The following is a 15,925-nucleotide window of genomic DNA, read 5'->3' as shown; positions in this document are numbered from 1 at the left end:
TGACTGCTGGGACATTATACAGGAAGAACTGGAGGATTCTGGGTGATGAGGGGAGGTGACTGCTGGGGCATTATACAGGAAGCACTGGAGGATTCTGGGTGATGAGGGGAGAGGTGACTGCTGGGACATTATACAGGAAGCACTGGAGGATTCTGGGTGATGAGGGGAGAGGTGACTGCTGGGACATTATACAGGAAGCACTGGAGGATGCTGGGTGATGAGGAGAGAGGTGACTGCTGGGACATTATACAGGAGGCACTGGAGGATTCTGGGTGATGAGGAGAGAGGTGACTGCTGGGACATTATACAGGAGGCACTGGAGGATTCTGGGTGATGAGGGGAGAGGTGACTGCTGGGACATTATACAGGAAGCACTGGAGGATTCTGGGTGATGAGGGGAGAGGTGACTGGTGGGACATTATTCAGGAAGCACTGGAGGATTCTGGGTGATGAGGGGAGAGGTGACTGCTGGGACATTATACAGGAAGCACTGGTGGATTCTGGGTGATGAGGGGAGAGGTGACTGCTGGGACATTATACAGGAAGCACTGGAGGATTCTGGGTGATGAGGGGAGAGGTGACTGCTGGGACATTATACAGGAGGCACTGGAGGATTCTGGGTGATGAGGGGAGAGGTGACTGCTGGGACATTATACAGGAAGCACTGGAGGATTCTGGGTGATGAGGAGAGAGGTGACTGCTGGGACATTATACAGGAGGCACTGGAGGATTCTGGGTGATGAGGGGAGAGGTGACTGCTGGGACATTATACAGGAAGCACTGGAGGATTCTGGGTGATGAGGGGAGAGGTGACTGGTGGGACATTATTCAGGAAGCACTGGAGGATTCTGGGTGATGAGGGGAGAGGTGACTGCTGGGACATTATACAGGAGTCACTGGAGGATTCTGGGTGATGAGGGGAGAGGTGACTGCTGGGACATTATACAGGAAGCACTGGAGGATTCTGGGTGATGAGGGGAGAGGTGACTGCTGGGACATTATACAGGAAGCACTGGAGGATTCTGGGTGATGTCGGTGTCGTTGTTGTCAGGTTCCTATAAGGTGTCAGGACGTCGCTGTCTTTCTCTCCATGGAGGAGTGGGAGTATCTGGAAGGACACAAGGAGCGGTACGAGGAGGTGGTGATGGAGGAGCAGCGGTCGGTGACATCAGGTGAGGGGCGCGGCTTCTTGTTGGCTCCGGTTGATGTGATGACGCCTCTGACGCGTCGTTCTATTATACGATCATTAGAAGAATTTTCCGCTTTCTGATTGTAGAATATTTTGAAGCAATTTACAGAGAATAGAAATACACAATATTCTCCTCCATCGCAGTCTTCTCTGGTTACTGCTCTCGTCATCTCCTCATCACATGACTCTGTGTTTTCCGTCTCTTTGTGTCTCCACAGATGGATCCAGGAGGAGAAATCCCCCAGAGAGATGTCCCCGTCCTCTGTGTCCCCAGGACTGTCCAGAGGAGAAGCACAATGTCCCGGAGACTCATCAGGTAGATGGCGCTGACGTCTCCACAACATCTGACCATAAAGTGATTGGACCGGAGCTCATTGACATGTTTCTTCTCAGGGTGAAGATCTGATGGGTATTCAGGTTGCCGTTATACATGGAGCACAGGAGGCGCTCGCTCTATGGGCCGATCCGCAGGGTGAGGAGGGGAGACGGTCCTGTCTGTTCTGTGGTCGCCTACTACCGTGTTTCCTCTGAGAATGAGACAGGGGCTTGTATTACTTTTGGCTCTAAAAGTTGTTCTAGGCCTTATTTTCTGGGGATCTTCTATAATTTGTATTTGTGTCAGTGTTTGGGTCGCCTTTTAATGTAAAATGAATGTTCACCCCCTTCTTCCGCATTCCTCTTTGTGATTCACTCGGACGCCGTAATACTGCCAAGGATGGTATCGCGATCCTCGGAGCGGCCGGTGGCTCCTCACCTGAGCGAGTCCTCTGCAGAGAAATACACACTGACACGCTCGGGGGAGAAGAGCCGCCGGCTAGTGTGAGCATAGCGCTGCCATCCTCGGGCAGTAATATGGCAGCCTGGCTGAATCACTGACGCAGCGCAGAGGGATGAGCGGGGGAAGGAGGAAAAATTAATTGCATTCACTAGCCGGCATGTGTAAATGTCCGGGGCTTACACAAACACATTGGGGCAACGTACAGCAGTTAAGGCCCCGTTACACGCTACGATTTACCTGACGATATGACGTCGGGGTCACTGTTTTCGTGACGCACTTCAGTTGTCGTTAGCGACGTCTTTGTGTGTGACACCTACGAGCGACTCAGAGCGATCCTAAAAATAGTGAAAATCGTTGATCATTGACACGTCGTGCAGTTTCAAAATATTGTTCTTCGTTTCTAACGCAGCAGACATAGTGCTACGTTTGACACCCTGCCAACGACGAACAACATCGTTAGTGCGTCTGTTATCAGCGACGTGGACGTGTCGTTATGAGCAATGCTCCACGCCTCCTCCGCTCTGATTGGTGGTCCCAACTGCTTTCTGATTTGGCAGCCATGGTTGATAAGGCGGACACAAAGTTTCATTGATGTCCTTTTGTGGCTGCCCGCGGTCCTGTGTGCGTTTCATTAGAAGACAGGAGGAGATTCTGACAGTATGGAAGTTGGGGTGTGGAGAGGGTGAGGCAATCACATGCTAGGGTGTATGCTATGGACAATTATACGCCTCTGTCGTTGCCAGAATTGTTGGGAGGATTGCTGTGTGACAGTGTCCACAAGACTGCCTTGGTCAAACAATATATCGCTGAACGATGTAGCATTGTTTGTGAGATGGGTACATGTGCCTGCTACAAAATTTTGCTGTGTGATCAAGGCCTTATTCACACATTGCATTTTTGCTGTGTGTTTTTTTTTTGTTGTTGTTAAAGGGAATCTGTCAGGTGATTTTCTAGTAAAATATTACATAGGGCTGGGGGAGCAGCGCACATTCACTCTATTTCCATACACTTCACTAGTAACTACATCACGCTGCGTTCTCTGGACTCACAACAAGATAACAGGAGAAGGCAGAGCAATGATAGTTACTGATCCTGAAAGGGCGGCTGAAGCCCTATACCAGGATACCATTAGTATTGTACTAGAAAATCACCTGACAGATTCCCTATAAAAGCTGCTTTTTACAGGATCAGTGCAAGCTCTGAGTTTTCAGAAATCCCATGCACACACTTCGTTTTGGGTTTTTTTCTGACTGAACTGGAAAACTTTGTGTTTTTGAACATTTTTTTCACCAATAGAAACTGAATAAGCGGGAAAAAAAAAACCAAAACAAACAAACAAAAAAAAACAGCACAAAATGTCATTAGTGACGGGAGGACTCTCAAAAAAAATTCCAAAACCCTGGTTGGGGCCCGGAATTCATCCCAGATATCTGGCCGGACGCCAGTCCCCATATACGTCTATGGGGACCAGAATCCATTGCTTAAAAATGTAGGTAGAAGGGATTCAGTGATTGGAGCAGGCTTGTTATACTTACTGAGTCTCCATGCTGCTATCAGGGCTGCTCATTATCCTTCATACATATTCACTGTTTCCTTTGCCCTTGTTTTGCCCTTTCTTTTTTTCCCTTTTCTCCCTTTTTATTCCCTTTTCTCCCTTTTTATTCCCTTTTCTCCCTTTTTATTCCCTTTTCTCCCTTTTTTTTTTTTTTTTTTTTCCTTTTCTTTTCTTTTCTTTTTTTTCCGCCCTTCTCCCTTTTTTCCACCCTTCCCCCTTCTACCTTTTTCCCCCTTTTCCATTTTTTTTCTACTTCTCTCTTTTTTCCCCGTTTTTCCTTTCCCCTTCTTCCTCTTTTCCCTCCCCCCTTCTCCTTTTTTTACCTAGCTTCTCCCACACTCTCCCCCCAGACATGGAATGCTCCCATTCATCAATGTCCCCATGTGGCATTGAACCCGCTTCTAATTTCTAATGATGACTTTCAATTTCTGTTTCACAGTTGTCGCTTCTTTTCCAGGTAATGGGGCCATCTTCCAGAATTACAACCAGACCTTATGCAGACCTCCTAAATTTAGCGTGTGCAAAGCCCTACTAGAAGCTGCCCATGTCTGTTTGCACAAGAACAGAGCCTACGTTTTCTCTAGTCACCCTCCACGACAGCACACAGGAGGTTAACTCCACCCTATCAGGGACAGGAAACGCAAAGAGGTTAAATAACCCCTCCCCCCTCCCATCTCCAGTGTTTATTCCTGTCCTTAAGGGACATGAGAGGTTACTGCTGTGCTCTCACGGCCGGTGATGAGAGCGCGGCGTTAGGTTACTTACCAGGCAGCTGAGGTCGGGGCCAAGTTGCTTCTTCCTCCGGCGCTGCTCCCGTCTCCTTGGGACTCGGGACCGATCTGCCCCTCCTGCGCCTCCACGAGGTAAAGCGGGGCAGACTGACTTCCATAGACCTCCGGCACCTCCTTCTCTCTCACACGGGGTGGCATCAGCGCCCTGTGATGACGTCACTTCCAGGTTCATGCGTTCTACTGTGAACCGCACGCGCCGTCGCTGCCTGTGGATGACAGCACTCGCTCCGGTGGAAGCCTGCGCCCCCCCCCCGACCAATAGAGGAGGAGGAGTCACCCACGGCTGGATATAACCAGGACTGCATAACGGACCCAGGTAAGAGCACTCTCAAGGCTAGGATGGAAGGAGATCGCTCTACTAGCTCTGCGTCTGTGGAGCCCAGCTCAGCCCCCGGTTCTTTGAGTACCTGTGACTAGGGGGTTAGGTCAGGGTGGTGGGCTATTATGACTTCACTTCTGGGTGCCTGTATTTATGGTCTCTTCTCTCCCCCTTAGGGAGACAAGACTCCTGCCCCCAAAAAGGAGAAGCCATCTATCAAAAGGTGCATGATATGCAATAAAAAGCTTCCTGCTGAACATTCCTAGAAGCGATGTCAGCCCGGTACCGATCAGGTAGTAAGAGAGGAAAAACCCTCTCTTATGGATGAACTTAAAAATATGGTCCGTCAGGAGATTCAGTCCTTCCTTGTGTCCCTTTCACAACCCCCCACTGCCACACTTTCTTTCTGCATCTTCTGTGCCTTCTGCACCTAAGAAAAGAAAATCAGCCCGGTGGAGGACTCAGTCAGATTCCATGGAGGGGCCCTCTTCGGCCCCGGAAGAGATGTTTGACGAGGATGATGGCTTATCTTCGAATAAAGTTGAAGCCAGATATTTTTTCTCAATGGAGGATATGGATGAACTTTTAGGTTCGGTAAGCGAGACTATGAGGGTAGAAGAGGAAAAATCTACAAGACGAAATGTTCGGGGGCCTTAGGACCCGTAACAAGTTGGGATTTCTGGTCCACGAATTAATCCGAGAGATGGTTTTACAGGAGTGGAGAAACCCTGAGAAACGCCTTACCATTTCCCGTGAATTGAGAAATAGGTTCCCGCTGGAAGAAGATTGCACCTGTTGCTGGGATATACCTAAGGTGGATATTCAGGTCGCCAGAGTGGCAAGGAAGACAACCCTCCTATTTGAAGATTCGTCTCAACTCAAAGATTTCATTGACCGTAAGATGGACAGCCTCCTTCGGAAATCCTGGTAGGCATCCGCGGTTCTTCATAAGACGGGTCGCCTCCACCTGTGTGGCCCGCTCGTTGTTCAGATGGCTGGGACAGCTGGAGGAACATCTTACCCAAGACACCCCCAAGGAAGATATCCTGACTTTCCTGCCACTCCTCCAGAAGGCAACAGGGTTTTTGGCTGATGCTTCTGCGGAATCTGTTCGTCTAACAGCACGAAGTGCGGTCCTTTCTAATGCGCAGTGATGCGGTCTCCAAAGTGAAACTCTCTTCTCTACCGTTTCGAGGGGCGCATGTTTTCGGTCCAGCCCTAGGAGAGATTCTGGAGAAGGCTACGGATAAGAAGACTGTTGCCAGAAGACAGACCACATAAGAAAATGTTTCGTAACCACCACCCCCTTCCCCGAATCCTTCTATCCATTACAGAGGAAAGGGTAAATCGGGTCGTTGGAGTTACCAGAAAGGGGGCAGAGGAAGGAGCATCTTTCAATCCCAAAGGTCTGAAGATCGAAGGCAGCAGCAAGACAAGCAATGACGCCATCAATATTGGAGGTCGGCTGTCATCATTCCTAAGTCAGTGGCATGAGGTATCATTAAACCCATGGGTCTTAAGCACCATCAAAGAGGGTCTCAAGGTGGAGTTCTCCACTTATCCTTCTCACTGTACTCTGGTCACTTCCTCTCCCTCCCGGGGGAGTCCTGTCACTCTCATGGGCTGTATTCAAAACCTTCAAAAAATAGGGGTAGTATTGGTGGTACCAGAGTCGGAGGCGGGGTTCGGCCATTACTTCTGTCTCTTCCTGCTAAAAAAAAACAAAAAAAAAAAAAACGGCACCCCTCGGTTAATAATCAACCTCAAACTTCTAAATCGCCATGTTATCTACCGGCGTTTCAAAATGGAGTCGGTCAGGTCCACCACCACCCCTGTCGGTCCGGGATTTTGTTATGGCCACTATAGATCAAAAAGATGCGTACTACCATATCCCGCTCTTTCACGCCCACAAAATGTTTTTTTCGCTTCGCAGTTTTCCACAAGGGGCGTCTCCGGCATGATCAGTTCAACTCCCTCCCATTCGGTTTCTCATGTGCACCTCGGGTTTTCACCAAAATAATGGGGGAGGTGGTAGCATTCCTGTGGGGTCAAAACGTTTGTTTCATCCCCTACTTCGATGACTTCCTGGTAGTGGCCCCTTCTGCCCAATGGCTCCTCCAACACTTGCAGCTCACACTAAAGGCCCTGTCACAAACAGAGATAAATCTGTGGGAGATCTGTGGTTGCAGTGAAATTGTGGACAATCAGTGCCAGGTTTGTGGCTGTGTACAAATGGAACAATATGTCCATGATTTCACTGCAACCACAGATCTGCCAAAGATTTATCTCTGTGTGTGACGGGGCCTTAAGAGTCTTCCACAACCTGGGATGGGTGGTGAACCATCAGAAGTCGGACCTTCTTCCGTCCACAAAAAAGGTCTTTCTCAGAGTCATGTTGGACTCTATAATAAAACAATCCTTCCTTCCGAGAGACAAGCAGTTGGGGATAAAGGGAAAAATGTAATTTCTGCATTGCCAACGAGTTGTCACCCTGAGATTCGCAATGTCCGTACTAGGATCTATGACATCTTGCATCCCGGCAGTCTCCTGGGCTCAGGCCCACTCACAAACCTTTCAGGCTCATATCTTGGCATCTTGGGACGGCGCCCAGTGATCCCTAAATAAGAAGATATCCATTCCAGGTCCGGTGAAAGCCTCCTTGTTTTGGTGGATGATCCCTGCCCATCTCCAAAAAGGATTTTTTTTTTTAATCGAGAGCTGTTGGTGACGATCACCACAGATGCTAGCCAGAAAGGCTGGTGGGCGATCATCTCTCAGGTTCCCATCAAGGCCTCTGGTCAGCAGACATCTGCTGCAGGTCCTCGAATTATCGAGCACTGGAAGCCGTCCTTCAGGCGCTCAGGGCAGCAAAATCCATGCTTCAAGGAGCACATGTCATGGTGTTTTCCGACAATATGACATCGGTAGCTCATTTACGTCATCAAGGCAGCTCGCGCAAAAGATTTCCACAGGAATCTTTTTTTGGGCGGAAAAACACCACCTGTCACTGTCAGCTGTCCACCTGAAGGGCTCTGAAAATACTCTAGCGGATTACCTCAGCAGGCAGGTCGTTCATCCTGGAGAATGTTCCCTGAATCCAGTGGTCTTCCGTTCCATTCCTTAGTACAATGGTGGGGACAACCGGAGGTGGATCTTTTTGCAACTCAGCAGAACGCAAGTGTACGTCAATTTTCTCTCTAAATCCCAGGGATCCTGCGATGGCAGTGGATGCCTTCTCCCATCCTTGGAGGTTTCAACTGGCATACGCCTTTCCACCAATCCCGCTACTGGCAAGGACTCTTCAGAAAGTCAGATCAGACGGGGTTCCTACCATCCTGGTCTTGCCACTCTGGCCTAGATGCAGCTGGTTCAGGGCCCTAGTATCCATGGCTCAGGATGGAACCTTCCTATTGCCTCAGATCCCAGATCTTATCCATCAAGGTCCGCTCTTTCACCCAGACCTCAAGAGACTGAACCTGACTACCTGGCTTCTGAGGCCATCATTTTGAGAGCTAGGGGTCTGTCTGAGAGGGTCATTGACACGCTACAAAAAAGTTGTAAGCCTGTCACTAATTTGATCTACTTTAAATCTGGAAGACCTTTATCAACTGGTGCAGTCCTCAGACTCCTGACCCGTTCCATCCAAATGTGGCTCACATCCTGGACTTTTTACAGTTGGGTCTTGACAAAGGTCTCAGCCCCAGCACTCTCAAGGTCCAAGTATCAGCTTTAAGTGCGTATTTTGATCAGGACCTGGCAAATCATCGCTGGGTGAAGCGATTCCTCTCTTCAGCGGTTAGAGCCTGTCCTAAACCGCTGGCAGTAGCCTCCCTCCCCCCGGGATCTTAACTTGGTTGTTCAGTGGTTGACTCAGGCTCCGTTTGAACCTCTGGCTTCCTCTACCTTGAGGTGGCTGGCCTGGAAAAAGGCATTCTTGATTGCTATTACTACGGCCAGGCGAGTGTATGAAATCCTGGCTCTTACCGTCTGAGAGCCCTATGAAGATTCTGGATGATCGAATCATTTTCCGTCAGGATCCCTCCTTTCTCCCGAAAGTGATGTCGGACTTTCATAGGAACTAAGACATTATTCTGCCATGTTTTTGGCAAAATCGAGCTAACCAAAAGGAGATGGACTTTCATTCCCTCGATGTCCGTAGGGCAGTCATGCTATACCTTCAGAAAACGGAGTCCTTCAGAAAGGATTCCAATCTTTTTCTACAGATTGTTGGTAAGAATGCTGGAAAGAAGGCTGCCAAGAGCACAGTTTCCAACTCGATAAACGCTATTAAGGCCTCTCACATGTCCATGAAAAACCACGCACGTTTTTCACGGACCTGTCAGAGGGGCGTTTTGCCCTCCGTGAGCTGTGTTTATGGCACACGTGTGTTCTCCGTGTGTTATCAGTGATGATAACACACGGAGAATGGGAACTTTCTACTCACCTGTCCCTGGTGTCGCTGTCCGTGGTGCTGATCTTCGGTCTCCGGTCCTGCCTACTCCCCGCTGCTGCTGCTTCCGGCCACAGTGAAGTGAATATTCAATGAGCATAATGAGCTGCGGTCGGCAGCAAGTGACAGCAGCGGCAGAGACTGCAGGGATGGAGATGGTGAGTAAAATTTGGTGTTTTTTTTTCAGGTTGTTCTTCTCCGGTGCGTGTCACATGGAACACATCCGTGTTGTTCGTTTGCATTACATGTGACACGTTTGCGTTCCGTGTAACACCCGTGATGCCGGAGAGAAAACTGACATGTCGGCGTGAGAAACACACGGACACATGTAAGTACGGTACGGACACACGTTCCATGCGAAAATACTTACATGTGTCCAAAACCATAGGAATCCATAGGTCTACGTGTGTACGTGTCTCCGGTACGTGAGAAAACTGCCAAACACGTACCGGAGGCACGTACGTGTGAAAGAGGCCTAAAAAGGCATATATTACCCAAGGCCTCATTCCTCCGGATCACTTGATCGCACATTCCACTCGATCTGCAGTACAGACCAAAAGTTTGGACACACCTTATTCAGTTTTCTTTATTTTCAGGACTTTGAAAATTGTAGATTCACATTGAAGGCATCAAAACTATGAATTAAAACATGTGGAATGAAATACTTGAAGTGTGAAACGACTGATAATATGTGTTATATTCTAGGTTCTTCAAAGTAGCCGCCTTTTGCTTTCATTACTACTTTGCACACTCTTGGCATTCTCTTGATGAGCTTCAAGAGGTAGTCACCAGAAATGGTCTTCCATCACTCTTGAAGGAGTTCCCAGAGATGCTTAGCACTTGTTGGCCCTTTTGCCTTCACTCTGCGGTCCAGATCACCCCAAACCATCTTGATTGGGTGACTGTGAAGGCCAGGTCATCTGGCGTAGCACCCCATCACTCTCCTTCTTAGTCAAATAGCCCTTACACAGCCTGGAGGTGTGTTTGGGGTCATTGCCCTGTTGAAAAATAAATGATGGTCCAACTAAACGCAAACCGGATGGAATAGCACGCCACTGCAAGATGCTGTGGTAGCCATGCTGGTTCAGTATGCCTTCAATTTTGAATAAATCCCCAACAGTGTCACCAGCAAAGCCCCCCCCCCCCCACACCATCACACCCCCTCCTCCATGCTTCACGGTGGGAACTAGCCATGTAGAGTCCATCCGTTCACTTTTTCTACAAAGACACGGTGGTTGGATCCAAAGATATGAAATTTGGACTCATCAGACCAAAGCACAAATTTCCACTGGTCTAATGTCCATTCCTTGTGTTCTTTAGCCCAAACAAGTCTCTTCTGATTGTTGCCTGTCCTTAGCAGTGGTTTCCTAGCAGCTATTTTACCATGAAGGCCTGCACAAAGGCTCCTCTTAACAGTTGTTCTAGAGATGAGAAGGTGTGTCCAAACTTTGTCTGTACTGTAGGTCAGTCTCCTGGGCTGAGAGGGCTGACGCTTCAATTGAACAGATTTGCAGACCAGCGACCTGGTCCTCTGTCCATACTTTTGTTAGACATTACCGATTGGGCTGGCTATTCAGTAGAGATTTGGCCTTTGGACGTAAAGTCCTACAGGCTGTTGTCTCTCCCTAGCCTGTTCGTTGGTACTCCTCCTATGTGCTGTCGTGGAGGGTGACTGGAGGAAATGGAATTTATGTTACCGTTAATTCGGTTTCTAGGAAACCCTCCACGACAGCACAGATATCCCTCCCTTTCCTCTTATTCGCATGCATATGAATGGCTTATTTCTGAAAATAAAAAGATTTAAACCATTCATGATTTGTTGATGGTGCTTGAAATAAAACCTGGAGATGGGCGGTGGGGAGGGGTTATTTAACCTCCTTGTGTTTCCTGAAGCTAATTGGGGGGAGAGTTAACCTCTTGTGTGCTGTCGTGGAGGGTTTCCTAGAAACTGAATTAACGGTAACATAAATTCCATTTTTTTTCAATTAAAAAAATATATGAATGCTAAACACACTTATGTAAAGCTTTAGTCCTCCTTAACACGTCCGTGTAAAAAAGTGAACGTTTTGCACGGTCAGTGCTGTAGGTGCGTATATGTGTCCATGAGAGACGGACACAGACACTGATACAGAGAGCGAGAGAGATACAGACAGAACCTGGGAGACAGACACAGTTACTATCCCGGGCAACACCGGGTACTACAGCTAGTGTGTGTGTGTGTGTGTGTGTGTGTGAGTGTGTCTGTGTGTGTGTGTCTAGATAGATAGATAGATAGATAGATAGATAGATAATTGCCTTATTCTGTCTGTCTTGCTCCAAAATGACGTCATTACAGTGACAACCGTCGCATTGGCCACTCTGCTCGGCCACGCCCCCCACGCATTGGCCGCTTGGCCACACCCCCCCACACTTTGTCCGCTGAGCCACGCCCCCCGCACATATTGGGCACCCATACACCTCCCCCCAGGACTCCTCCCCCCAGGACTACTCCTCCTATTATCCTCCTCTCCCCCCAGGACTACGCCTCCTATTATTATCCTCCTCTCCCCAAAGGACTACGCCTCCTATTATCCTCCTCTCCGCCCCTGGACTACTCCTCCTATTATCTTCCTCTCCCCCAGGACTACTCCTCCTATTATACTCCTCTCTCCCCAGGACTACTCCTCCTATTATCCTCCCCTCTCCCCAGGACTACTCCTCCAACACACACACACTGCACGAAACATACCTCCCCCCAAAACACACACACAAACAGTGCAACACACAGCACCACACACACACAACGCTGCAGACACACAGCGCTCCACAATGCAACACGCAACACACAAACAACACCGCTCTCACACACCGCCACACCCAGACAACACCCAGAACATGTACAGCGCCCTACACACACTTGGCAACTACACACAACATCTAGCTAATATATAAAGCTGAATGTGTGTATGTATATGTGTGTGTGTGTGTGTGTGTGTGTGTATGTCCGGGATTGGCATCTGCACCGTCGCAGCTACAGCCACAAAATTTTGCACACTCACACTTCTGGATCCAGAGAGTGTCATAGGCTATGTTTTGAGGGGAAATTTTAACCCCGCGCTTTAGTTATTCACCAAAAAACCTGCCTTCATTAAAGCGAATGGAGCTGGGAGCCACAGTGCAGCCAGAACTTCAAAAGAATCCGCAGCCACGCCCTTAAATGGAATGTTGGCGTGTCACAATGCAGCCAGGTAAAGAGACAGACAGAGTAAGAAACAGCTATAGACAAGGTAAGAGACAGACACAAAGAGACACAGACAAAGAGACAGACAAAGAGACAGACTGACAGGGAAAGAGAGAGACACGTTAGGAGACAGACACAGACAGGTAAAGAGACAGACAAAGAGACAGACACAGGGAAAATGACAGGGGAAAGAGATAGGGAAAGAGATTATACAGAGTGGGAAACAGACATTATAATTACATTTATATCTATTTGTTTTGTGGTTTTTGTGTGCAGAATACATTTTTGTTAATACATAATCAGCGTGAGAAGACCACAGAAATAACTAACGAGAGAGAAATACAGTCATATGAAAAAGTTTGGGCACCCCTATTAATGTTACCTTTTTTCTTTATAACAATTTGGGTTTTTGCTATTTCAGTTTCATATATCTAATAACTGATGGACTGAGTAATATTTCTGGATTGAAATGAGGTTTATTGTACTAACAGAAAATGTGCAATCTGCATTTAAACAAAATTTGACAGGTGCAAAAGTATGGGCACCCTTATCAATTTCTTGATTTGAACACTCCTAACTACTTTTTACTGACTTACTGAAGCACTAAATTGGTTTTCTAACCTCAGTGAGCTTTGAACTTCATAGGCAGGTGTATCCAATCCTGAAAAAAGGTATTTAAGGTGGCCACTTGCGAGTTGTTCTCCTATTTGAATCTCCTATGAAGAGTGGCATCATGGGCTCCTCAAAACAACTCTCAAATGATCTGAAAACAAAGATTATTCAACATAGTTGTTCAGGGGAAGGTACAAAAAGTTGTATCAGAGATTTAAACTGTCAGTTTCCACTGTGAGGAACATAGTAAGGAAATGGAAGAACACAGGTACAGTTTGTAATGCTGCCACCAGGGGGAGCCAGAGCTCTGCAGCAGACGACACTACACAGAGCAATGAGAACCAGGAAGGAAATGCACAGCGTTCTCATGCACTGCCTAATCAGCACAGCTGAGAAGCAGAGCATGCAAGGAATAGTCAGGCTGGGTCAAACACCGTACGGGCAGAAGCAGGACTGGAGGAACGAACAAAAGCGGAGTCAAAGTCAGGCCAAGGTCAGTACCATAGGAAGCAACCGAGTGGGTAAATAGGAAAGGGGACAGAGGACAGGAGGGACGACCAGGGGATGGAACACAGACAAGGGCACGGGGGCACAGGAACAGACAGATCAGGATATCACTCACAGGACCAGCAATCACAGGCAAAGCAGAGCTAAGCTTATAGCCGGCGCTGGTTCACTGGAAGTGTCAACTTTTAAGGCATCCAGGGGCCGGAAGTGAGGCCTGAGAGAAGGCTCCGCCCCCTAGCCATGTGAATAGGGAGGTGAATCATGACACAGTTCTTGTTAAGCCCAGAAGTGGCTGGCCAAGAAAAATATCAGAAAGGCAGAGAAGAATGGTGAGAACAGTAAAGGACAATCCACAGGCCACCTCCAAAGACCTGCAGCATCATCTTGCTGCAGATGGTGTCAATGTGCATCGGTCAACAATACAGCGCACGTTGCACAAGGAGAAGCTGTATGGGGGAGTGATGCGAAAGAAGCCGTTTCTGCAAGCACGCCACAAACAGCCGCCTGAGGTATGCAAAGCACATTTGGACGAGCCAGTTACATTTTGGAAGAAGGTCCTGGGGACTGATGAAACAAAGATTGAGTTGTTTGGTCATACAAAAAGGCGTTATGCATGGAGGCAAAAAAACACGGCATTCCAAGAAAAGCACTTGCTACCCACAGTAAATTTGGTGGAGGTTCCATCATGCTTTGGGGCTGTGTGGCCAATGCCGGCACCGGGAATCTTGTTAAAGTTGAGGGTCGCATGGATTCAACTCAGTATCAGCAGATTCTTGACAATAATGTGCAAGAATCGGTGATGAAGTTGAAGTTACGCAGGGGATGGATATTTCAGCAAGACAATGATCCAAAACACCGCTCCAAATCTACTCAGGCATTCATGCAGAGGAACAATTACAATGTTCTGGAATGGCCATCCCAGTCCCCAGACCTGAATATCATTGAACATCTGTGGGATGATGTGAAGCGGCGGTCCATGCTCGGCGACCATCAAACTTAACTGAACTGGAATTGTTTTGTAACCAGGAATGGTCAAAAATACCTTCATCCAGGATCCAGGAACTCATTAAAAGCTACAGGAAGCGACTAGAGGCTGGGATTTCTGCAAAAGGAGGATCTACAAAATATTAATGTCACTTTTATGTTGAGGTGCCCATACTTTTGCACCTGTCAAATTTTGTTTAAATGCGGATTGCACATTTTCTGTTAGTACAATAAACCTCATTTCAATCCAGAAATATTACTCAGTCCATCAGTTATTAGATATATGACACTGAAATAGCAAAAACCCAAATTGTTATAAAGAAAAAAGGTTAACATTAATAGGGGTGCACAAACTTTTCATATGACTGATTTGATATATATATATATAACAAAAATCATACATTAACTACACAATAAATTCTAGAATACCCGATGCGTTAGAATCGGGCCACCTTCTAGTGTGTGTGTGTGTGTGTGTATGTGTATATGTGTGTGTATATGTGTGTGTATATGTGTGTGTATATGTGTGTGTGTGTGTGTGTGTGTGTGTGTATATATATATATGTATGTATGTATGTATGTATGTATGTATGTATGTATATATATGTATGTATATATATGTATGTATATATATATATGTATGTATATATATGTATGTATGTATATATATATATATATATATATACATTATATATATGTATGTATGTGTGTGTGTATATATATATATATATCAGTACAGACGGACACACCTTCTCATTCAAAGAGTTTTCTTTATTTTCATGACTCTAAAAATTGTAGATTCACATTGAAGGCCTCAAAACTATGAATTATCACATGTGGAATGAAATAGTTAAAAAAAAGTGTGAAACAACTGAAAATAAGTCTTATATTCTAGGTTCTTCACAGTCGCCACCTTTTCCTTTGATTACTGCTTTGCACATTCTTGGCATTCTCTTGACTATAAACAAAGGAGATAGTCCTGATGAGCTGGGGTATAGGTGTAAAAAAGGGGGGGTGATTTAATAATCGTCCGTCATTACAGAAAGTGAGTCAAAACAAATATTTGACAATTATTATCCACTTCCCATGTAGTGCGTCTGTAGGAGCCTGGGCGTCACTAAGCTAAGTCATGGGTTCATTAATGGCCGCCAGAATATTATACCAATGCCTTAGTGATCCTTAAAGAATATACAATGCCTTGAGCGGTGTAAGGCACTAACATACAGGAAATCTTTCAGAGAGACCATTTTTAGTTCCAAGACAGTGTATAGGTGAATCGCAGTCACACGGATGGAATATGGCCCATCATTCAGAGCTTCCGGTAGCATAGGGCCGAAAGACCATCCAGTAATGAGTCTGTATCTTATCCTACCAATCTAATCTAATATATAAAGCTGTGTGTGTGTGTGTCCGGGATTGGCATCTGCACCGTCGCAGCTACAGCCACAAAATTTTGCACACTCACACTTTTGGACTCCGTGAGCGTCATAGGCTATGTTTTGAGGGGAACTTTTAACCCC

General features: G+C 46.9%; 1 protein-coding gene across 1 annotated transcript in view; it reads left to right on the top strand.

Annotated features, from left to right (window-relative positions):
• Nucleotides 1-1,055: 1,055 nt before the first annotated feature.
• The window catches only part of LOC142263819 (uncharacterized), a 126,982-nt gene continuing 112,112 nt past the window's right edge, over nucleotides 1,056-15,925 (top strand). The window contains 3 exon segments of the mRNA XM_075332242.1: nucleotides 1,056-1,172; nucleotides 1,408-1,505; nucleotides 1,583-1,661. Of these exon segments, the coding sequence (XP_075188357.1) occupies nucleotides 1,091-1,172; nucleotides 1,408-1,505; nucleotides 1,583-1,661 (259 nt within the window). The 5' untranslated portion in view covers nucleotides 1,056-1,090.

The sequence above is a fragment of the Anomaloglossus baeobatrachus genome, chromosome 1, assembly GCF_048569485.1.
Source record: "Anomaloglossus baeobatrachus isolate aAnoBae1 chromosome 1, aAnoBae1.hap1, whole genome shotgun sequence".
NCBI lineage: Eukaryota > Metazoa > Chordata > Amphibia > Anura > Aromobatidae > Anomaloglossus > Anomaloglossus baeobatrachus.
The sequence above is the reverse complement of the archived record's forward strand: the minus strand, read 5'-3'. Positions and strand labels throughout refer to the sequence as shown.